Here is a 26750-nt window from a genome sequence, read left to right as displayed (position 1 = left end):
CGATAACTTTTGAGGTTCGCCATTTTTAATATAAATTTAAATAATATATTATATTGTTAGACGTAACGTTTCATTTAATATTTTTGTGGATGAGTAGTTGTCACTGTTTCCTGTCCGAGCATGCTTAGCTGTCGCAAACTATAAATTGCCGCGTTCCTTTGACTCGTGGCGCATTCATACGAATCGTGCCTAGGGGCTCGGACGCTGTTTATACGACGTTCGACCCAACTACCCTCACTTTACTAATAGTCGTTGACTAGCTGCGTTTTGTTATCAACTACCTACATCAATTAGGTAGCTGTGTAGAATCGCAGTACATTTTTATTACATTCAAACTAATATTTAACCTTACCTCGCATCTTATTTCTTATAATATAATAATATATTAATATAATTAATATGTAATTTAATAATGACAACAAAATTAAATAGATCAAAACACTGTATTTATTATTAACACGCTTTTATTAGCTTCACCTGTATGTTTGTATGTAACCGACTCCTTTCGAAGTTTCGACTCGATTTTGACCCACTTAAAACTGACGGATTTTGTTCAAATTTTGAACACTTATCAAGGTCCGATGACAATACAATAATATCATAAATTTATCCTGATAAGGATCGCCAGGATCAGCTTAAAACATATGTTTGTATGTAACCAATTCTCCTTTCGATTCGATTTAGACCCACTATAAACCGACGGATTTAATTTAAATTTTGTATACTTATAAAAACACGGTAACAATACAATAATTTCATGAATTTATCTTTTTATCCTGTTTAGTTTTTCAAACTATATTTAATTTTCTATCAACTGCAATGAGTGAAAACTAACATTATGACGTCACACGCGCTCGGGTGACGCTTCGGGAGTTGTCGGCGTGTCTTCGGTACTGGATTCAAAGACTAATTTTTATTTTGAAATAACTTTTGAATTATTGCAAAAAAATAAAAATAAAAACAGTTTTGTTATAAAACTAATATATAATCTTTCCATTTATCACAAAAAAAAAATTTAATTCAAATACTCAATTAGGATAGAGCTCTGCGTCTATTTGATTTGTTATCAAGCCTCTGCTTAACGTAATTAGATGATTTTTTTGTTGATATAGTGATATATATAAGTGTAGAGAATGGAATACGAAGGAGTGAAATAATTGTAATCTAAATAACACACAGAAAAAGCCACAGAGAGAGCTAGTTCTATGTAGAAGCAGATATAAATTAATTTATAATTTAATATTTACAATCCGGGATTAGTAAAATTTGTGATAAACTGGAGAAATTTCAAACTTTTACCCCAATACACACACGCATTTCTAGGTAGGCCAATACGTTACTATGCAAAACTTTTGAAATAAGGCCGTTTATAATCCATGCTTCAATATAAATTTATGTATACTCACAAAATTATGCTCATAAAAATTGTAAGCAGGTCCCAGCGAGGTATTTTTGGAAACTAACCCTTACCTAGGATGTGTAGGATTAAGGCAAAACTCATGTGATATTTGCACGACCAATGGATTATGTTATTAAGGCCTTGTTCTAATATAGTAAAAGCAGCTAGCCGCATATATATTTTAACCGACTAAGCTTAGGTGTTATAGCCTTGTATAACGGCTAAACTATATGCACTTACGTGCTTATAAAGATTACATTATGATCAGTAAATTACAGCATGCTTAACCCATTTCCTCGATTGAATAAGTGCCCCTATTAAATTATTTATCATTCGATGATAAGAAATAAGAGACAATTTCAGAAATTACCATTTCAATATTCGTATGGAAAAGCAAAATCATACACAATGCATTAACCATGAACCGTACGATGAAAAACTACACGCGACATCAATATCGACTGTTTACTTAATATAAAATTTAACGTAATCGACGATACGACGAAGCCATCGCGAGTACATAAGGCGACATACCCGTATCCTACCAGTAGTGATATCCCACTAATGTGCTTTCTCCTGCAATCTTTTCTTGCGATGACACGCTAAAATTTCCGCCGCCGTCAAATATCGAATGTAATACGTACAGATTAGGGTATGTTTTTGTGTGCCTAAATACTTCGACTTAGGATAATTTGAAGTTTAAAAGCGGCGATGTCAATCTTTATCGCAAGGGAAGTAGTAGGTAGGGGGAGGTCGGCTGCCAAGGAGGGTGCGCCACTGCGTCGATTGTAATCACGCAAATGGTTCCATATCAAAACGTCACATTCGTAGATATGATATCGATGTTTCGCTGTCAATTTTGCGTGGCACAGGTTGGCCGAGTTTTTATCTGCATTGCTTGAATATGTGAAGCAATAATTTCAGCGTACATTTTTAATAGCGCTATTTTTGGTGGTTTCACCGCTAATCAAATTTGCGTTTACATTGCAGTTTTTTTTCATCATCTAAACATGGAAAACAGTTAAGGACTAATATTATTAGAACGTTACATAAAATACAAAAAAATAAAAGAATTAATTTTAGCCTTAAAATATCATTGTTTATTTAAAATATATCCTTAATTTCAATAAACCCGAATTAAGCATTCAAATACATATAAGGATAATTTATTTAACGAAAAGCACAAACAAACCGAGAAATTTCCTTGAAATATTATCCCACTCATTAGTAAAGTAGGAAAACTCAAAGACTCTTAAATAATTTCAAAGTAATTGAAGCTCCAGAAGGTAATGCCCTGATACCCAGAATGGGGCAGTCTTTGCTCCCTTTTATTTTTCTATCGACACAGGCTGCCGGCTAGCCACTGACTGCGATCGCTTCCATTAAAATAACTCGTTAAAATTTATCATCGACCCGCTTAATCGCTTTAACGCCACCATCTGGGGTTTTATGATTTTTCTGCTTGCTCTGTATACTTTCGCGGTCATTTTACAACGTTTACAAAATTGCTTGCGTGTCTCGCTTAAATGGTTATCATTTTTTTTTTTTTCAATTTTTTCCAATAACTGCCGGTGATGTATCGCCGATTGAGGTAATAAAGGTCGCGGCAAGTAAACGCGTTCCAAATATACTTCACAAACATGTATTAATTTATTTACCACAGAGTCGAAATAAATTAATATGAGCTTTAAAATAACTTTTTGTTAAATCAGACACATTAATAAGAATTTTTAATTGCTATTATAACAAATAACTATGTAATATTCATTCAAAAATTATAATTTCCATAAAAATTAAATACTCAGGCGAAATCCAATTTAATCAAATCATGTCGGATTTTCTGTGGCTGCGTTATTCCGCTGAGCGCTCAAAAGATAATTAAATAATTAAGAATGTATGAATGATGCTGTAAAGCTGTTTCTCTGATATTGTAATAATGCAGTCCTCTTGGGCGAAATCTTTTAAATTATTCTCTCATGCTCGGTACGTAATTACGCGGACCTGGATGCCTACGGCTCGCGCATCTATTGTGAATAACATAAAAAGAACTTTAGAAATTTGTTAGAACTCAACTTGAGTAAGTTCTTCTCAAATTAAAGCACAACTATGAAGTGGTCTAGCCATAAAGGGTAACGCACTCAAATGTCTACAAAACTGTACGGCTCTGGAGTGGATAGTAATTGCATTCGAAGCATAATTATAATAATAATTAAATATCATGCATGAGTCGAGACAGACAACGTAATAGCCAACCCTAATGTCGATTAAAGCTCACACGCTTTCGAGCGTTGTTGAACTAAAATATCAAGTGACAAAAAATCTAAAACAACGGCGCATTTCCAGAATTACTGCTCATTCAGCAAAATGGTCACCGCAAGTAGAAATGAAACATTTCCTTGGAAAATGTCAAAGGTTTATATTTTGCGTTTATAACGGTCAGCAAACGCGTCGAGATAGGAAAAAAAAGGCTCAAAGCGACCGCTGGTTGCCGAGAGAAAATCTGAGAGCTTAAACAGTGGCACGTATGAAATAGTGGCGCTCGGTTACATGAAAAAGACGAGAGGAGGAATCGAGTGACAGGACCACGGCGCAGGATTTTCAGTCCGATGCTTTTTTGCAGGCGGGATTTTCGGAGCGGACACTGCAGCCGCACAGCGCACAGGGCGATGGGAATTTATTACGCGCCACTCCCGCACCCCGTGATTAGTTGGCAAAATCTTGAGTGATTTCTTTACGACGCTGTGATGTAAAGGAAAAACTCCGGATGCACGGTTATTTTCTTACTTCTGAAGTTAAAGGGTTTCAGAAGCTTCTAAGGGCTTAAAATTCAAGATATTGTATACTGATATTTTTTATTAACGATTTAATATACTTATCTTATATATAAAATTCTCGTGTCACAATGTTAGTCTGCATACTCCTCCGAAACGGGTGGACCGATTCTCATGAAATTTTCTGTGCATATCGGGTAAGTCTGAGAATCGGCCAACATCTATTTTTCATATGTACCACGGGCGAAGCCGGGGCGGACCGCTAGTATATACATATACATATATTCTGTTTTACTTAGGACTTTAATTTAAAGCACAAAAGAAGTTAAAACGGTTTTTTTATTAAATAGATACATATCCGTTTAACTACTTATCTTGAACACAATGTAAAAGTTTACATTACCCCAATGCATATTAAACGCATATCTTTTAAGAATTCTTTCCATTTTTTAAAACAACAAATTAAACAAACACTCTATCTATAAGCAACAAATAAATAATATGCAAACCATTTATTTCCAGATTGACCCCAAAGTGGCCTTCCCGAGAAGAGCACATCCAAAGGTAAGCGAATCATATCATTCCATCCTTGCGGTACAACATAAACCGAGGAGCCAGGCTTTATTAAGCTCATTGATATTAAATTTTCACTACTACCTTAGCAAACTACGACATATTGTTCTATGTGAAATCTTGGTTAGCGCCGCTTGTTTATTTTCAAACATTTACACAAAATATTATTTTAGGCTGGACATAACTCTTGCTCGCTATTAAGATGTTGGCTCATGATGCATAAATAAGTGGGGGATAATAATTTAGTATGCGGGCTGTGATCTTGAGACCGTCCGTGCCCTGGACGCGCCGGGCTGATTGAATCGCGTAATTATGAATTTAGTCTATTTCCCTCATCTCTTAACTTTATTATAATTTGTGTAACTGCTCTTATGAATATTGCTGGCTTGTTTTTCCTTGTTTATTTTATAGAAGCGAATATTTTTTTATTAATACTTTTATTTGAAGAAATGTAATCATTGGTAACATGTAAAAACGTGCGTTAAACAATATTTTTTTATAGAATATAGAATATTAGTTCCATGAATTGACAGGAAAAAAATACCTTATAAATATAATAATAGACAGGAATTAAAACTTACACTTTAAATGAAGAGCGTAAACTACAATAATTAAACACTACAATAAAAATATTTACTCAGCGCATTCTCTAAAGTTGAACAAAAATAATAGTGTTATACAATTTACATTTATAAATTTATTATATTACTTTGCGCTTCAAACAAACTTCCTTAGTTGAATGCACAATTTCCGCTCCAGACAATTCTATCTGACGAATTTACTAGATAATGGGAATACTAGGGGACGCGCTGCGAATGAGATGATTTCCTACCTATATGAACAATTTGTATCTGTTTATTAACATGAAAAACTAACCACTCTATTATACTACGTTTAAAAAGAAAAATCGCAATACCATGTTAAAAGCCAGCTTTCATTTCGATGTTAGTATATTAATTCAAAAGCTTTGTAGATTCAGGCGGTATGACCTATCGCTGAAGGGGTCGACCGCATTTAATGTAAATTGGTTTCAGATGATACCTCACGTGCATTGCGTCGTTTTTACAAACACTCATAATTCTGATTTCGTCTGAATTCTGAACCCAGAGGAGAAGGTGTTGTCTCATTTTGTGAAGGTTTTAGTTTGAATGCATTAGGCGAGGAGAAGGTTCGATTTACAATTCAAATTATTGTGAAAGGGAAAGGTGAATCGGTCGCTTCATATTAACAATTTTACGATAGGAAAATATCTACGAATACCCAAACATCTGTGCGTGGATTTTGCGTGCCAATAAATTAATGTTAAGACTTCGAATCCAAAGCTTATCGGTTCGATGTTTTTGTACAGCTATAAATAAGACTTTTGTAATATTTCATGTAAAAATTGTATGTAGCATCTGGAAAATAAATTGTAAGCAGAGATTTTGTGATCAAAAGTTCATTACCTTAAACCGTCGATAATGAAACGATGATATCGTCGGCGGGATAATTGAAACACAGGCTGCGTTAGAATGTAGCGAATCTAAAAACAAAACCGCGGAAAGAGTCGGCACGCTAGCTCCTTCTTTTATATGGACATTAAACGTGATGGATGGTTTTAAAACATCACGTTATATTACTCCATCCGGGCAGCCCGTGCGGTGTTGCGTGGCCGGTCAAAGGGGATGCCGGCTATGCGAATTACATGAATACATTAAGGGAGTACTACCTCATACATGTTAGGTACACTATAATGCTCACGAATAAATTTGGAGCATGCTCCTTCATCACAGTAGTACTGAACGGCACCTATGTATGTAAATTATCATGTTCCATTGATCACACCCCGATAACGAGCTACTTGACGCTTAGATTCTTGGCGTCTATGCCACAACAAATGCCCCATTCGCTGACCTGTATAATTTCGCTGGAAGGAAAATGATAACTTTTTTGTAAGTGTAATTAATCGCGACGATAAACGATGCGCAAAATGGGATGGTTTTGTCCCGATGCTTGCGGCCTGAAATTCAAATTCGTGATTATCGTACGCCGCCGCGTCTGCGTTCCTTCTAATGCAAACAATAGAAAAAAGGGGACATCGTTCTTCAGGCGCAAACTAAGAACAAAACAAACGAATTTTTAATATCGTCTTTATCGATAATTGAGACTCTCGCAAAAACCTCTTATTTTGAAAACTTTTAAGAGACTGAAAGAGGAATCGAGGGGGAAAATGGAATTGGAAGAAAAAACTTTTTTCATCTTCTTTGTTTGACATTGTCAGTAACCAACTTTTTATTTTCACAGTAGATCTATTTAATTTCGAATCGGTTCAAGAAATTTAATTGTTTAACATTTGGCTAATGACTGCTAGACTTTGTTATTTGAGGGAGTTCGCGAGGTTCGGTCGCTTTGTTGGCTTTTTCAATTCTATTTTGTCATCAATAAATACGTAGTTATATTTTACAATGGGAAGCGAGGAGGGAACAAAGGCTAATATGTCATCGTGGGCAAGTTAATTGACGCGGTTTCCGCACTGTCGCGGCGGAACGCAGACGTCAACGTTTCCTCCTGTTACATATTTATATGCTGTTCGCTGCTTTACATAATATAATACCAGCTCCAAGCTCTTGTAATCGAGAAAGAAGACGATTATAGTTCTAGGCTACACGTCTTAGAGTTATTTGTTATGTTGAGTTATTTCAAAATAATAAGTTACAGCTTATCTTTTATTACACAGGAAATAAAAATGCTTTTCTCTTAATATACCTAATAAATACATTTATAACGAATGTATTGAAAATACCGAGCGTTAAAAATTCATGGACCATTTTATAGAAATTAGGTTTTATAAAAATAAACGTAAAAGACCCTTTATCAAAGCTCATGTCCACTCAAAGTTCAGTACAAATTCAATTAAAACACTCTAATCGAGCCCGAAATGGTCGCCAAAATCGGTAGTATTTGTAATCACAGTGGCGCGAGTTTATACTCTTTAATGGACTTTGCAGAAGTAGTTCCAACTCTCCTTACGGGTAAGATATTTGAGGAAAAACCCGCCACCTACCACACCAAGTGTAGTTGGTAAACTATGTGCTTGTAGGGGCCCGTGTACACTAATCGACTTCGCGCTTCCACAAAACCGTGGGTTAGTAGCAAAAATTCCACTGTACTTTTCTACCATATCTCCATATTTATGCGGTACCAACAAGAATATTGGTGGAAAAAGTTAAAAAAATATATTTAAAAATATCAATCTAGTTGATGATACAGTTCCAAAATAAATTTATTTCTAACATCCGTAATTTAATATTCACTTTGTAAATTGTCTATACTTTCAAAGTCGATATCAACTTAATAAGCGAAAGGAAATTTGAACTGTCTAATGTCTATACGTGTCTATATAACTCAATACTAAATGTAGACATAAATAATATTATGTTAGAGTCAAAAATTTTAAGACCTCGTAAATTGATGTATTTTCTCAACATAAATCTATCAACTGTCATGCGCCGGATCTCTTCCCAGTCTTGGTCGAATTCCATCCAATGTGACAATCGTGCACAGAGAAAATTCTAGAAGGTTGGACAGCAATTCCACTATCTGCAATTATTAAGCACTCCTTGGTCATCGAAATTTGTTCAAAAACTTACTTTATTAGATAGTATGATCCTTTAAAATTACCATAAGTTAATGTAATGCCGCGCCGTTTATAAAGTCATTACGCTATCATACATGGTCCGCAGGCTCAAGAGTATGATTAAAACCTGAAAACGTTTTGTCGGTGTAATCGCGAGTAATTTAAGTGAAGAAAGCCGAGTTTCCGACTTCCTAAGTATTTTGTGTTTTCTTTTTTAATTACTTCGTTTTAACTTTGTTGTCGGGCTTTAAAAGCTGACTGACAGCCAAATAACAAAGTTCCATGTAACTATTAGGGAGAGTTTAATGAAATCGTAGGCTTTTTATGCGATAACACCTCGCAATAGGTGCTTTGAATGTCTAGAAGCACGAAATTGTAGTGACGTTTTTTTTTCGCCCGGTAAGTCGCTCGTTAAAACTTTCAATGTACAATTAAAAATTTTTACCAGAAAAGTGTTCAAATTTTATTCTGTAACAGTGCTTACGTTCAAGTGATTTTCGTTTACTTACTTTTTAACAAACTAATTTCATTTTATTTGTAGGAAGTAGAACAGATTTTTGTTCACATTAAAAGTGTAACAACGTAATGTTATTCTGTTTTTCTTTTTTTAAGATTAAGCGTGTTTTAGTTAGTTTATAGTAACTTTATCGCTATTTATTAAATAATAACATGATGTAACAAAGTTCAGTGTAACAATTCTGCGGCAAATTTTCAGGTAAATCCACACCTCGTTCTCACGCACACATTTCTGAAGATTATTAATTGCGCCGCGGCGAATGAACAATTATGTCCAACAAGAGCCATAAAATGTCGCTCAGCTAAGTCCAATAGTGGGTCGTTAATTAAAGGTAAAATACGAGATATATAACATAGTCGTGAATAATGCGAGTAGCGGCGCGTCGGCGTCGGCTGCAGCTTCAGTTTGCGGTCGCGCGACTTATGCGCCGCTGGACGGTAGTTATGAGCTCCGAGCCGCCCATAAGTCACTCCTAACATCTGTTTCATCATTCCACTAACTTACCTTCATTACGGCGAGCGGCATTTTAGCTGATTTCCCTTATCGATGAAGTTGGATCTTTATGGATGAGGTGGAAAACTAGCGCACTATGACGTATTGCAATTATGCAAGCCCATATTTTTCATAACGAAGCTTATTTTACTCGCAATTCTTTAGCGAGATTTATACAGTATTAAGTGTAATGTATGGGAAATGTTTACTTAATTTATTATTATGTTATAATGAATGCTTACGACGATAAAGAACTCGATTTAAAAATCTAATTATGAAAAACAATTTAGAAATTGTGTTTAAGAGAAAATTTCGACTTTATAAACCTTAATCTCGTTTAATGAATAATATAATCTAATAAAAACACTCACATACCTACTTGATATTATCACACGAGCTTTAAAAATAATTCCAGAAAACGGTCGGTTAGAGCGGAGTACTCGCTACTAATCCTTATCTATATTACTAATATATACCCACACCTCTGAGTGGTTCGACGCCACTAAAATGTTCACCCTTTTAATACCTCCACAATCGCTCTCACATCGAGTTTAGAAACCGCTCTTGAAAGCAAAAGTTCCACATAGAAAGCGGAGCATACTTTGTAAAGAAATTGCATTTAATCATGTTGGGACCTTCTTATAACTTGCCTTTCTCTCGTATATTTTATGAATTCCTAACATACTTCTTGTCAACAATTACCTTAATACTCGACGTCATATGAGAAGCTTTTATACGCCTTTAACTATTTTAATAAAATAAATTGAAACTCGCTCGCTAAGTTAAGAGTTGCGAATCATGTAATAAATTACGTAAAAATTTCCGCTTTCATCTTTTAATCGATATTTTATTAAAAATTCTAACGTTGCGAAATAATTTCCATGACGTACAAATACTTGGATGATGTATGCCAATAACATATGTTGATACATTAGAAACAAGTTATTTTCCATTAAGGGCTTGGTCTAGTAGTGCAAACAAATGCATCCTGTCATCCTATATGTAAATAATACAAATGTACTAAGGGAAAGTTGCTCCACTTAATTTTTAAAAATTAAATCATTCGTATAATTTAATATTCGTAATAAGTACCAAAAATGACAATTTGAAACAATTTTCGTGAAAATTACACCGGGTGATTTTTTCTATCAGTACACAAAATTTGCGAATACTTTCTATTGATATCTTCAACTTCATGTTTATATAACTGATCAACTTTTACAAAGAAATTTGGACGAAATATAAAAAAAATAAGCTTTCCATACAAAATGCATAACTCTATACATTTTTTTCGACCTAAGTTTCTTAGTGAAAGTTGTTCAGTTTAACTAATAAAGCGGATAAACAAATTTTGTATATAATAAAAAAATGTAATGTTTGTGTTAAAAAATTATAAAATAGAAAAATACGCAAATGAAAACAAAAGATAATATTTATTTCTGACTAGCTTCCGCCCGCGACTCCGTCCGCGCGGATGTCAGTCTTCGGCTCTTCGCGTCTTCTACAGATTTATTATATTATGTATAATATATAGATTTATATTGATAAACCTAATAAATCTTTTGCTAGCATTCTGATGCTTTATCGGTTGCACTGGATTTATCTCTTTTTTTTCAATCGCTTGAATGATATAGGATGGGTCCTTGATGGGCATCGAATGCTGAAGTCTCGAATCAATCAATTCTGACAGTAGGCAATTTATGTAAAATCTTGATAATGGTCCATCATTTTATTTTGCCTAAACGTTACATACTTTTTTATATATTCTATTTTTAACGAATGATTCACTCCAGTCCAAACAGCAAATGAGCAGACTTCTGCTTCTGCAACGTTTAGTTGTCCCTGAATTTGGAAAAAATAGTCATGATTCTTATCTATGACAAAAGTGTTATTTTTTGCATTGTATTTCAAATATTAAATTTTTTTTAACCGCATCTTCCGCATTCATGTCTTTTGCCGGAATTAGACATTTAACTTCTACTAGTCCCATTTTCCCTTTTTGATATGGGAATTGGGAGTGTATAAAGTAAATTTTTTAGATATTTCTCGTTATACTTTTAAAAAGTTATTATTGTCATTTTGCTCATTAGGTAAAGTAATTTCGATATCAGTTTTAAGTTTTTTGATACCTGCAATAATAACGTCATAATCGCCTGCACATACTTATCGATTACACCCTGTATACAATCCACCATCCACATTCATAATGTTTTCCTGTCCTCCTCTCCTTTACGCTGTTCACCGATACATTTGAAATGAGTAAATCTGCTACCACTGAAGGATGTTTCATTGTGATCAGCAAATTTTCACCACTGTTGTCGATTATTTGTTTTTCATTTTTAATCAGCAATTGGGAATCATCAGTTTTGTTTTTTGCAGATTGGTGATGTACCCTAACCTCCTCCTCTTTACCTCCTAACCCTCGTCCTCTTTTTTTATTCTTCGCGTCTCTGTTACTTCTGTTTGTTTAGTTCTCAACACCCACTGAATTTTCTATGTTATTGTGATCTTCCATTACAATATCTGAGTTTTGATGATGTGATGATAATCCATTCGTTTTAATATTGGTACTTAGAGTTGGTAGACTAAACTAGAAATGGCGGACTAAATTTGTCAGCGCGTCTGTAAGATCAGAATATAAAACCAACATCCTGTATTTAAGTTACAAAATTAATAATCAAACAACATGCCGCTACGTTGAAAATGACTAGAAGAAAAAATTAAAAAACCTCGGATCAATTTTGGAGTAAACAAATCATTTTCCCCGTATGGGGATTTCCTCGCATGAACTTGGGAAGTTCAAGTTCTCAATACAAGTTTATATTATATTTCGTATTTCTCAAACGAAAAATAAACATTTTTGGAACTTCAAAAAAATTATATTATAAGAAAATTTATGAGCTTACTTTAGTTTTAAAGAAATATACATCCCTTTACTGACACCCCGTAAAATAAAGAAATTGTTGCCAAAAAATTGTTACCTTTGCAATCTATTTGGTTTCATTAACTTTATGTTCGAAGATAATTTTTTTTCTAGTATGTAGTTACACGCGTATTTTTTTCGTTTATTTCCCATATCGAAATCAAATGTTTAAAAATACGAATATTTGCACAAAACTAAGATAAAAATAATCAATTAACAAAAATATTAAATTTAATGAAGTAGAGCAACTTTCACTTCGGTATGAAGGAAAATCGAGCGTAGAGCACACGTCAGAACGCTCCGGCCCAAGGAGCGCGACTAAAGAAATTCGCTAGGATTTTTCCTAATTATTTTAAATATTTTTTTAATATTTAAAGAATTATCAAAATTCAAAAAAAAATTTTTTGAAAGGATTTATACTCATTGCTCTTCAACCAACTCGAATAAATTAATGGAAAAAATAAGTTTTAGCAGTATTTATCAATAGATTTTGTAAGGCAAAAAATGGGAAATTTAATGAATTTATAACGTTCTAATTAAGAAAATCATAAGTTTTTCGGCAATTGTATTCAGCAGTTTTTAATAACGACTATATAAGGATAATAATGTGCTGATCAGATTGTGTAAATTGTAATCGGTTGCAACGTAGTGAGTGCACAAACTTAGCTCGAAATGTCTTTGGGGGAAAGAGACTTATCTTGAAGGCCTGATTAAGGTAACATAAAGTAACTTTACAAATATGAAAAAATTCACGCGCATTGCGTATATAACACTAATTGATAAACAAGAAAAAAAAATTCAGTTTATCATTTCATTAGCCGGGAAAAAATTGTCAAATAACTTGTTGAAAACGCAATTTTGCTAGACTGCAGCCTTAAATACTTAAATACAATTCTTTCTTGAACGCGCCGAGCGCAATCTTTTACACTTCATGTTTCTTATTTCTCTTTTACATTTTACGTGTTCAATAGCCTTTTTTCTCCACTCAGATTAAGTTCGTAGTTATACTATGCAATACACTTTAATTAATACTCGCTTCATTGTAGCTTGGTAGTATTAATTGTATACTTTCTTCATTACAGCGAGATTTTACCTCTTAAGTTCTGCACTAATTGTTAGAATAGACCCCTATAAGAGTTCTACGTAGCCTGTGATTATTGAACGATGAATTTCTAACGAAATTGCTTTCAGGAAATAAAATAAACAAGACATCCTGTATTAATAATAGACTTTAGTTACATGTAGCGTTGTATGTAGCGTTTATATTTAAATCGAGCTGTGAAATCTCCTGTTTTAATACTTCGATGTTACACGAAGCTATTGTATAAATTACAATTCTAGAGAGCTCGATTTAAACTCGGACAAAATCTATACCGCAATCAACGTATAACAAGTGATATTAATGGTAATCCAAGTACCTTAACACTGTTCGCTTGTTCAAAGGAAATTAAAACCGGTGAGAATGGAGGCAAAGCGCAGAAATTATTCCCTTGCGTGCTGTTGCACTGCATTGACAGTCAGATCAGGTGTGCTGGCGCCGTAACATAGTTCCACCTTGTGTTCTTCGGTCACGATCACATCATGCTATGCATGAGGAATAACTTGTTTAATATTATGTGGAATTAAGCCCCTATTGCTACGAATGCTGCACTAACAACGCTAATTGCATTAGAATGCTATAACTCTTATATCGATGTGCTTTTATAGTGCGAACGGATGCACGGCCGGATTTAACTGTGATGAAAACGAAATTTAAATAGCCTTTGTCACTGACGAATATTGGTGTAGAAATGCCGGTGAAAGTATTTTCGAAATCTGTTTACTACTTTATCAGTTTATCTATTACGGACGTACAAAAATTTAACCATTCTTATTTACAGAATATAATATTATGGTAGAAAAAATACTTAGGTATAAAGAAAAATGTACATGCATAATAACGCACTTAAGGTATCAAAATGCGATTTATTCATTATTATTCAATCTGAAGTTTCGAGCACTTTACAGCGAGCGCGGTCACGGGTATTCTACACGAATAAAATGCATTTTAAAATCCTAAAAGTGTTTTATAATGTAGAATTTCTAAAAGTTCGGGTTCAACTTTTATCACCTATGTTTCACCTCGTCTGTCTGTAACAAGGAGGTATTGAGTTCGATTTCTGTTAAAATTTTATACATAGATACATTAATTATAATCCTGATAGGACGCACAAAGCACGCGGGTTCGAATCCCGCTTCGTGATCGATTTTTTTAATATTATTTATAAATTCATAAAATAAACCTAGCTAATAGACAGAATCATTATTTTTCTTTTATACTTTTTTATATTTTACAGAAATTATCTTCAAAAAATTCCAATAATAATAATAATTACGTACCTTCTACACTAATTCTAACTAGCGCCGTCCATACCGCCAGTCACTATGTTCTATTACTGCGTAAATAATAGCGATATTAATTAATAACTTGAACTAATAAAGTCACCCTGTCATTAGTTTGAACATAGACGTATGAGTGTATCAATCATTAGACTGTTATCGTCAGCGCACACCAGCCTGAGTTGTTGTTTGACTCCAACCCCATGTCAAAATACCCTATAGATTATGTAAGAAACGTTTGAATACGGTTAACATAACCTTGGAGGTGATGTTCGAAATGTTTGCATGTATTAAACATATGGTGTAGTAACTTAGATGCAGTCTTTTAATATACCAAAGTTTTCACAGCCCATACTTACCTTTAAAGGGCCGTTTAATGTAAAAAACCTGAAAAGTCCGCTTAAATAATACACTAATGTAAGGAAGTAATATAGTCAAATTTGTTACATGTTTTGTACTAAAAAAATTACCTGTAGGTATCTTGTTCATTTTATGTAGACATAAAATGAACAAGAACGAACAAAAAACAATAAATTCAATTTTTTTTAACACCTCTAAATTGCAACCCTTAACATTTCTAAAAACAGTTTACAATCACAAAATCGACCCTACAAAACTATGAAGAAAAGCTCAAACTGCAAAAACGCCGTAACAGTGTCGAACCAAAAACCCTTCCATATTTCATGCCAATATATCATCGAAGCTTAATATAAAGTCAATATCATATGTAGTCCTGATGAGCCAGTAACTCGCTAGGCGGACAGGCCATCATACTCGATGACACGCCATTAACCTTACCGAGCTGTCTTACTTGCCTTACTCGCCTTGGACGCATTGGTTATTAGACGATGTTGGAGGAAATGACCATCTATGTGCTAGTTTAAAGTTTAGTAATCTGTCATGTGATTTTGTTATTTAAATTGCAATGTATTAGTGAAAGTACAAGGATAAAATGGGATACGTATAAATCGAAGAAATGAAGAGACTTTTTAATGAATGTAGAGACGTTGTAATGAATTACATTACTTGACACACGTTTATTTATCTGATTAATTAATAATCTTAATTAGTTTGGCGGTTTTTTTGTTTTATATTAAGGCATTTCCCGTAAAACAAAACCTACAATTTATGCGATTTTTATAATGTGAAATTTTAACTTGCAAAAAGGCGATCAAAACAGACATCATTCCTCCTAAAGCCGCGCAAATTTCAGCACGAAGGAGAATAGTTTAGGCCACATTTTTTCTACGTCACCAGCGGCCAATTTAAGTATTAATAAAACGACAAAACGTGACCCCCGTACGCCCGCCATCCATCACGACCACACGTCAAGTGATGTCCGAGCGATTAAAAATTGTACGTAACTGATGCTCGGCTGTATTTCGGGACCGGTTAATATTCTAGACAAGGGTGCCATTAAATATTAAACGAGTGGTTAGAAATTTTGGCCTTAAAAACTGAGGGTAGCTAGCCCCGGTATCCGTATCAAAATTCAGTTTGCTGACCGCATCCGCTTTTCAAAACAATGTAATGTAATTTTTACTAGGGTCGGCAAATGCGTATGTTAAATACGTGATATTTTCGTGTGCTTTGGGTTAGTTTTTTTTGGTGTTTAGTAACTGGAATTAATTATAATGGTTAATTAGTTCAGTTTACTCTGTTATTTCTATATAGTTTATGTGTTGATTTGTTTAAATATACTTAATAGGTTTCAATAAATATTTCAGTGATTACTGTTTCGATCATAATTGCAATGTTTTTCTTTCTCTATTTCAATATTGAACCAACCTTCCTTCGTTTAAATAAGACGACGTAATATTAGATTTTGATGCTGCCCAAAGTACGTAATATAATATTTTCATTTGGAACGTAATTCATAACGCTTGCATTTGTCGACGAACTTCAGAATCATTTCTTTACGAGCGCTAGACGGAAACTGTAAACAGAATATTAAACTTTTATATTAGCAGAAAAATGCTACAAATTATTAATACACCGTTTAAAAGAAACGAAGAAAACGTTTTACAGTAGTAGATTAATTTTAAAACGGTTTTCTTTTTCAGTTCATAAAAATGCAAGGCGAGAAATCCGTGCGTTTTTGTTTCATTACTTTAACGCGATTTAAAAGCTTTAGGATTTGGCAAATAGCCTATATAAACTTCACTGAGTTTGTATCTTGAAGTTTATTTAATATTTTTGCTACTTGAAGGAGAATTTTTTGTGATGATAAAGGATTTAAACAAATTGTTGGGACAAAAAATTATTACAAAGTAATATCAATCGTGGCGTTAGAATAGAATTTTAATAACATAAATAAACACTTGTACATATTAAATAACTAATAAGTAATAATATATTAAAACCTGGTTGTTAATTCAATTATTATGCTTTTTTTTGCATATACTAAAATTGTACATTTTTAAATTATAATAAATGTCTGTACCATTTATATATGAAATTTATTACTAAAATAAATGATATTGGAATACTTATACAAATTGATTGAAACCGTCGAAATACTGAAGCATTATTATATCGAAATGCGGGCTAAATCCCAATAACATAAAAGCTAGATGCAACTAATATCTCTCGTCTGAAAACAGACAACGCAAACAACGTCGAGCTTTTGTTTCAAAATATACAACTTTGACATCTGCCAAACCAGTATAAACACAATCCTGCGGAAGGCGGCGGTACACACCCGACTTAAATCAAATAACTGTATTGCTTTTAGCTTTGTAAAGCTTCAAGTGCAATAGTGACGCAAACGGATGTTCTGCGCCGTCTACCATGTAGTCTATGATATTGCTCTCCGCCCTTTACGTGTCGGCCCAGGGCTGGGGTGAAGACGCACGCACGAAGCACGTCACCGCCGGGCGCTTCCTCTCCCGCCGCATCACGACCCGCTCCACTATATCCCTTTAATTGCCTTTTTTCTGCACACTGGCTTTCTCCGTATCTCTCACGTCGCAATTACAGCGACGTCTTATGATAAATCTACCGTAATTTGCATGATAGCATACGCTCTCAACTTTCGCGCGAATCTTCCTACTCTTGTCGTTTATTAAGTTAGGGTACGTTTTCAAGAATAAGAACGAGCTATTTAACTACCGACTAGCGTTGACTTCATTCGTTTGCAAGTATATTTTTTCACACTACGCACTCACTCTGTAGTTTCCGCCCATTCGTAGCTATCTTGTTTGTAGATAAGAGGGAGAATGGGTGCCTTTTAAACGAGTAGAATAAGGTAATATTCGGAGCAATTTGCAAATAACAATTTTGTTTTCACAAAAATTTTCTGTACGGAAATAAGACAGTAAGAGCAAACAAAACTGACGGCACAATCTCGTGTTGCAACGCGGCGATTCGACGGTCGACACTCCGAGACTCCGCTGCTGTACGCCAATCTCGACATTTTTTCTAGATAGGTACCTCAAGAAATTGCAACGTAGCGGACCGCCTTGCGGACTGCGACGACGTTCTATTTGTTGAACGATGTGCCAAAACATCGCGTCCTAATCGTACGGAAGAATTATTCGCCGTCTGATTGCTCCTCTTTGCTTTTGACGGTGCATTCGCATTTGCAAGCGGATTTCTATATTAAAATACGGTATATTTTGAATCCGTATTATCTTTTTGGCAACCGACAATTTCCATTTAGCTTGTATTTGTCTTCGGTATAAATAACGTATGCAAATTTTATGCTTATAACAAACATTAGTCACAACTTTTAATTTCATAATAAATCATATCAAAATAGACGAATGAAACTTCAACATTTTGAGCAGATAATTTTGAATCAATGTAATAGAAGTAAATAAAGTCTATGACTGCGCACATGTTATTAATCAGTCAATATTAAATGTTTGCTTGATTACAGCTGCAATATTATATATAATCGACAGTGATCATTCATAATCATCACAAAGTGGAGTCCATCAAAATAATCATTTGCTTTATGAGAACGTACGATATGTGACATTCGGTACCGTAATTAATGCAAATCAATGGTAGGACGTTCGATTGATTCTGGACTAGCGGAAAGCCGATCAATTACGTTAATGAGCTCTGAGGATCCGTATCGCTGACGTTTCAGTACTACGCAAATACTTATGTTTATTCCTCAGTAATAACAGCTGTTTGTGCAACGACGAAACCTACACTCTTTGGTGGCCCAGTGGGCAGCAGTTACATCGATGAATCGGTTAGTATATATTTTTAACATGACCTAGTCTTGAGCTAGAAGTTGTTGCTTCGAATTTGCTTGACGCTATTCTTATATTTAGAACAGTATCTGTTCTAATATGGATACCTAGTAATTCCTTTATCACTACATAGTATAAAACAAAGTCGCTTTCTCTGTCCCTTTGTATGTTTAAATTTTTAAAACTACGCAAAGGATTTTGTTGGGGTTTTTTTTAATTGATAGAGTGATTCAAGAGGAAGGTTTTAGTATTTAATTTATTAGGTTTTAGACAAAGAGAGCGAAGCCGCGGGCGGAAGGCTAGTAATTTATAAACAAATACCAAATGTAGGAAAATTACTGATATTACTCATACTACAAGATCAATTTATTAAATTAAGTTTACACTTTACGTCTGGATACTGAAAAATGATTTCTAAGAAACAAGTAGATGACGCTCGTACGGGTTAGGTATGGCTTAGTAACTCGATAATATTATGCACTTCGACAATATGCATTTGACAACAGAATCGAAACCAATATCGATATCGAGTTGCACCTGTAATATTCAATAGCGTAAGCCGATCATGAAGCTAATGAGCAGTAGGTGTATCGAGCCATTTCGATATTATGCAAATTCGATGCTGCCGGAAAGCCTCTGGCCGACTCCGTTAGCAAGCTTAACCATAACAAAGGATTTCTGAATTAGAATAGCCGTTTTTCATACTTTCCCGAGAGATTATTATGATTAATTTTACAGCTCAGATTGTAATAGACTGCCGATGATTATAATAAGATTTATTTTTAAAATAATGTTTTGCTAGTTTTTTCGTAAGTACTTATAGTTCTTTAGATTGTGAATTACGTAATTACATATATGTAGTATTATACTTTATAATTTATCTATACTTATAATAAATCTGTAGAGAGGCCAATTCTGTACATGAAATATATTAAAAAAAAAACTATGAAGGGGTGATAAGGGATCGCTACTGATGCCAAAAATGCAATCAGTAAAATTTTTGTCTGTCTGTCTGTCTGTCTGTCTGTCTGTCTGTCTGTATATTCGTTATAGAAACAAAAACTACACGATGGATTTTAACGAAATTTGGCACAATTATTCTTCATACTCCTGGGCAGGTTATAGTAAAAGAATCATGTAAATCGGTGTAGAAACACCAAAGTTATACATGAAATACGCTATAAGTCATCGCGCGTGAATTACATGCCATAAGGATTATTTTTGTGTATCAGTTGCCGCGTTCGACGCGCTTCGCGGCGGGAGCTATAAAAAGGCGGCGGGTCCGCACCCGTTTCGCGTTGTCACGGCATCACGTGTGAACGGCTGAACCGATTTCGATAATTCTTTTCTATTATATTCCTTGAAGTACGAGGATGGTTCTTATGTAGATAAAACGTAAATATGTACCACGGGCGAAGCCGGGGCGGACCGCTAGTCAGTAATAAATATAATATGTAATTAGGGAAGGAATCATTTAAGAATTATCAGGCTACCAATTTATATGGTAGGAAAGAAACATATTTTTTCGTAAGCGCCGACAGACAAGTCCTATATTTATAGCCGAAAAAGAATAAATAGAAAAAGCATAAGTGAGAAAAAGCTATACAGCTGTTGCAATTACGATCTATAGGAATATTTAGTATTTACTATGGTTACATGATTAAATATATTATCTAGTTATTATGATATTGTTTGTTATAATGCTTGGAAACTAATTATAGCATATACAGGTACTAATTAGAAGTATCACAATAATTTTGAAATACGTTGTACATACGACGATAAACTTTTCAATAATTTCCTACACGTAAAAAAATCAAAGTTAATATCACAATTGGATCACAACAATTTCGTAACACGTTTGCAAATGTGTGTGAGTTAAATCATGACAAATATTTATGTGTCAAAACAAAGAAAAAGTCACTGCAATAGAGATTTGATAGATAAAATCGCAATAACTCTCACTCTCGTCATTCCACTTATGCGCAATAAAGTGTATCAAACAAATAAAGGACTACCGCAAGTGTTCATGTTGGACGTAATATCCCGTTAGTAGTCATAAAAACTACGCGGATGGAGTGTAAACAAGGGCCCGGAGGTACGCATTGCACCAAGTGACGTGACTCCAATCATATAGATTAGAAGTATATTTGGAGATAATATACCTATATATAATAATATTATGCCCCTTTTACATGTCCGTACCAACCACACCTGTACTTTACCAATACCTATCGAAAACAAAAATAATGGGACGGAATATGCAACTCAGGGACTAATTTTTAGATTTGTACTACATTATTTCTTAAAAAAATCTATCGATTTAAAAAAATACCTTTCGGTTACTGATGTAATGAGAGACAGAACCATGAATATTGTAATTAAGGTTTGATTACTTCCCTGATCATCATGCCTGAATCGGGAAAGTTTATAGCAAGGCTTCATTTGAAGTCACTGGTTTCAAATATTGATTAAATAGTACGGAAGTTACAACTTAATCTGCTATGCACTGATGTCAAACAACAAGGAGAAACGTAGCGAAGCGAAGGCGAAAAGCCTTACTGAATAACATTAATATTGTAGAGCCAAAGTTAGTGGGACTTCTCTTCAAGAAATAGCTTATAAATTGCAGCAAATATAATTGAATACAAATGATTTCAAAAATTGCATAAGGCCGTATCAAAGCTCCAACCATTTATTAGATATAATATACCGCAGCTATTCTACACATATTATCGAAAGCGCCTATTACTTGCACGCATGATGTTAGCCTAAGATTATTGTGGGGATTCGGATTGAAGTTTACCGACTTGATGGTTCATATAATTTATGATGGCGGGCTTACTATGAGAGGTTTTGTTTTTGCTCACGCAACGCTCTGAAAAATATTTAGGTTGAATGTTGTTATTGCTTTGTGGCTACGAAATGTAGCAAAATACATTGTTTCTATCATAGCCCTGTGGAGCTTATATTGAAATAGTTTTGTCACGGATTTGTACAAACGTATTATACTTATACAGAAATTTATGGCTACTTTTTGTACAGAAATTATTTACGACTAGCGGTCCGCCCCGGCTTCGCCCGTGGTACATATTTACGTTTTCTCTACATAAGAACCATCCTCGTACTTCAAGGAATATAATAGAAAAGAATAATCGAAATCGGTTCAGCCGTTCACACGTGATGCCGTGACAACGCGAAACGGGTGCAGACCCGCCGCCTTTTTAATTTTTATAGCTCCCGCCGCGCAGCGCGTCGAACGCGGCAACTGATACACAAAAATAATCCTTATGGCATGATTCTGTATTCACGCGCGATGACTTATAACGTATTTCATGTATAACTTTGGTGTTTCTACACCGATTTACATGATTCTTTTACTATAACCTGCCCAGGAGTATGAAGAATAATTGTGCCAAATTTAGTTAAAATCCGTCGGGTAGTTTTTGTTTCTATAACGAATATACAGACAGACAGACAGACAGACAGACAGACAGACAAAAATTTTACTGATTGCATTTTTGGCATCAGTAGCGATCCCTTATCACCCCTTCATAGTTTTTTTTTAAATATATTTCATGTACAGAATTGGCCTCTCTACAGATTTATTATAAGTATAGATAATGTAAATGTATCCCACGTATTAAAATAAATACATATTTGAACGAGATGAATTCTAAAGATCGCTCCTTCGCTCCGAAATCTAGGTGAAAATGAAAAAGGTTAAGTACCTTTGCTTTCTCGCCTTTGTATTGTAGATTTGCTCATACACATCGAGAAACGGGTATAGATGAAAACTTATTTGAATACAACGCGAACAATGTAAATACCCGCGCGTAACGGAACGAAGGCATTTGACAGGAAGAGAATAGCCCGGCACATATCATAAGAAACAATACAACGTGCAATTCCGACATAAATCACATCTTTGTATTCCTATCGGCTACATATTTTTAATATTAAAAGTTGAGTCGGGACGCGTCTCATAAGATCGCCGCCTGTATAACTGACAGCGACTATTAAAAATAAAGAAACTCTGGATCATGTTCCACTTGTCATATTTCAAGGTTTCAGCGTGTATAAATATAAACACGTTCTACGCTCAATCATGCCGGTTAAGGCGGCGCCAGTATACGAATAAATCAAGCTTCTCACTTTTTCACCTGCCACACACAAAAGCTTTCTTACTGAAACTTGATTTGGGTTATTTCTGACGGAATATCAGCCTATTTGTTATACTATTGATACGGACGCACGTGTGCTGCGTGTTTGTACTTGTTGAAGAGGGGGATTGAGTGAAAATTGCTTTACGACACTGTGTATCGAATTTATTATTAACGTATCGATCGAAAAAACGTTCACGACGTACGGTAAATCATACGTCGATGTATCTAAAGCACATCCCGTCGCTTTGAAAGTGAGGTAAGTGATTTGTGACTACGACATCAACAGTTTATGCGCTGTCGTAAATATCGACGCGAATACCTTCAAGAGAGCGAGTAATAATTCAATTATAGCGTAAAAGCGCGTCATATAGTTGGTGATAGCGCAATCTCGTGGCGCATCTAGCCGGGGAAGCTGTGAGACATCTCATTGCGGTGTCGATAAGTGCCTATTTGAGGTTTCGTAGCCACTTACGTTCGACGCGGGCCGATAGCATAATCCGAATCGACGTATGTATTGTGCGTTGTGATACTGCCAACGGAATACGGCTGCGGCGCCAAGCAGCCTATTCTGGAAGCCTATAATCTTGCCGTAAATGGATTTAATGCAAATTTCGTCTCGACCGCTTTGAGAGGCCGAACAAAATAGAGATACACTGCTGTCCTGCAATCGATAATTCTAATGGAATGCATTGAGCTCTACATATTAAACGTACCTTATTGCACAAGAAATATTGAATACATGTAATTACAAGTATGATGTATTATAATTTATGCAGTAGGTAGACATTAAAAATTGTAACGTTCTGGAATTTGGGAATACGTAGTAGATAATTAATATAATAAAAAATGTGAAATTAATTAAATTAATTAAAATTTATATCTATAGGTTAGTTACATTCGTAAACATATTACGTTTAAATTTTAAAAGACATAATTAGATTACATCTAACAAAATTGTTTTCCCATCTAATTTTGTAAGCCGTTGTTTAACCCTATTATTATTCAATTACGTGGAAATAAATTAATTTTATATACTAATTAAATAATATTATTACAATGCGTCCCGATAATAACTTAAATGAAACTACCTTTGCAAAGTCTGTGAACTTTGGTTCATCTAATCGTTTGAGGGTCTATTAATTGAATCAAATTTACATAAACAGTGTTATGTCTTGCGGCTGTTATCATTCAATTAAATAAGATTTTGCGATACCAAAATTATACCTGTTTCACTGACTTTCATTATACCCTTGCACTATTGTTTTATATTGTGTTAATATTTCCAAGAAGGAACTATACTAACAACGTATATTAGATTATAGCAATTTGGATAAATCATTAATTTTAAATATTTATTAAACAGTGTATAAAATGGAATACCTATATGTGGAAATATCGATATTTGATTTATTTTCGTAAATCAAAATTTTGCTAAAATTATTAATGTTACAAGCTTAATGATCAAATCTATTTTATATAGGTAATTGATGAATGTTCAGCTCTAATGTAAAATAATTTGGTGCGCGTAATTCTAATTTGCACGTTAAATAATGTACATAATATATAACGTTACGATCGCCGTCCATTTAAATGTAAATTTAATACGAATTGAATATTCCTGGGTAATGATTTTTAGATTTTCACGCAAAATTTATAGGTCATAATTAATATCGTCTGTAAAAATCTAAATTCCAGTAAACAGAAAATACTCTTAATTGAAACCACTTCACGAGAAAATTGTTATTTTAAAATAATCATAGTTGCAAGCAATCTTATAGAATTCACATGAAAAGTTTCATTTATACAAGAAAAAGTAGATATCAATAATTTTTAAATAGCTCCTAATAACGCTGTGCAAACAACAAAAAAAACGAAGTTCAAAAAGATTTTCAAATAGGACCGTCAATAGAAAATTATATCCACCTATTGATACAAGCATACTACTGAACAACGCGCTCAATAGGGTTCTTTGTATCGAATGAAGCAATTTTTTCCTTCTATAAAATTCTATTGTACGTTGTTAGGTGATGTCAAGACTTCACAGTCGATATGATGTGTCTAACGTTTCGTGCCTTGCAATTATTTTATTTAGCATCCCATTTGAATGGTGAAGGTAAAACCGGCTACTCATCTACCTCCTCTTTGGCTCCTTAATTGTGATGTGTATAAGCAAACAGGGGCAATTTAGAGAAAAACTGAAATTGCTTCGACCGCCGACCAACCGAGATTGTTCCAGTATTGCCCCTGCTGCAGGTAGGTGAGTAGCAGGTTTAAGTCTAATCACTCCACCGTTTACCGGACTAGAAATGACGTCTGGATTGGCTTCACACGCGCATTCATTTCGATACACGGAACGAGTTTAAACCGCAACGGATTTAGTTCGTGTACATTACCCATTAACCACCTACGTACGGTATTAGAAAACGCCCCAATTTTGATAAATTCCCGTTTGCGTGGATGCTATCTTTCTTTGATGTGAAGATACACGTTTGGGATTGCACAATGGCTAAAGCTCTATTTGTTGTTGATTTATATTATGTGTATCTCAGGTTAGAAATTATATCGATCAGACGATAGTAACAGTTATCACGTCATATAGCTTAACAATATCCATATATTTATTATATACCGAAATTATTTTTAATTATCTGACTAAATCAATTAATAAGTATCGGTATCACTTATTCACTTATTCACACCTTTCTTTTTTATAAAAGTAATCACCGATCGTAAAAAGACTGTATAAAATACTATCTACGTTTTAACACTATCCAACTTTTAAACTGCGTCTCATCAATTGTGTGCTAACTTTACCACGTCAGCAGAACTGTTAAACATAGTACCTTATACGGGCGTCGTATCAGGCAGTAATCAATGACAAGGTGCAAGTATCGATCGCGGTAAACGTATTCGTCAAATACTGATGGACGATCCCACAACTATTAATCTTATCTATTCACAACGAGCCTTACCGGCAGTTCAATAGAATTTGAATATAGACGATAGAAAGGGTTCCGAGATACGCCTCTCGACCTATGTAGATACGTGTTTGTAATGCGTAAATAGAAACACCCACAACTAAATTATAACTAGATTGCACTATTTGCTGTACACTCGTCTGATTTACGATCAAATAAATCCTAACAATACACAAAATACCCGACGAATTTTTGTTTTAACACTAAACCTGCCAAAACTGTAACATAACACGATATCGAATATGTGACGACATTGATTTAAACGGCTCGATCGAAGCTCCGACGAAATTCGTTAATAACACTCAATTGTGAATAAAATTCTATCAGAACCGCATTTAAAGAGTTTATTAACTGCGTACAAAGCCAGAAGTGGCTTGAATAATTAAACATTTGCTTCCCACCCTAAATTGTTGTTTAAACTTGGCGTTGCATTTACTGAAATTCAGCGATTTTATTTATTAAAATCATAATTTGTTATGTGAATAAGTGATGGCGGAGTTTAATGTTCCATCGGATGTTTTATCACTAATTGTGTACGGTGAGGTTGCAACAAAGATTCGCGAGACCTTTTAGGACAGCGAATAGCACATAAATATTCCGAGTAATTACAATAAGAAGCGGGATGGTGGAAAATCACTGAGTAGCGAGTCGCAATTAGTGGGCGAACACCCAACGGAAATAAATAAGGATATTACCTTCTCTGCCTCTGGTGAGTAAGGATAAAAACTATA

The 26750-nt window shown here is 34.4% G+C and overlaps 1 protein-coding gene across 1 annotated transcript in view; it reads left to right on the top strand.

The window, feature by feature from the left end:
- The window catches only part of Rbp6 (RNA-binding protein 6), a 387192-nt gene that overhangs the window by 179005 nt on the left and 181437 nt on the right, over window positions 1-26750 (top strand). The window contains exon 5 of the mRNA XM_090105937.1: window positions 4693-4734. Within this exon, the coding sequence (XP_089962063.1) occupies window positions 4693-4734 (42 nt within the window). The remainder of the gene's footprint in view (window positions 1-4692; window positions 4735-26750) is intronic.

Source organism: Colias eurytheme, chromosome 9 (genome assembly GCF_061535395.1).
Source record: "Colias eurytheme isolate Ceu_HAF_F1 chromosome 9, ilColEury1 Martin Lab GWU primary, whole genome shotgun sequence".
In the NCBI taxonomy this organism is placed as follows: Eukaryota; Metazoa; Arthropoda; class Insecta; order Lepidoptera; family Pieridae; genus Colias; species Colias eurytheme.
This window is presented reverse-complemented; position numbering and strand designations above follow the sequence as displayed.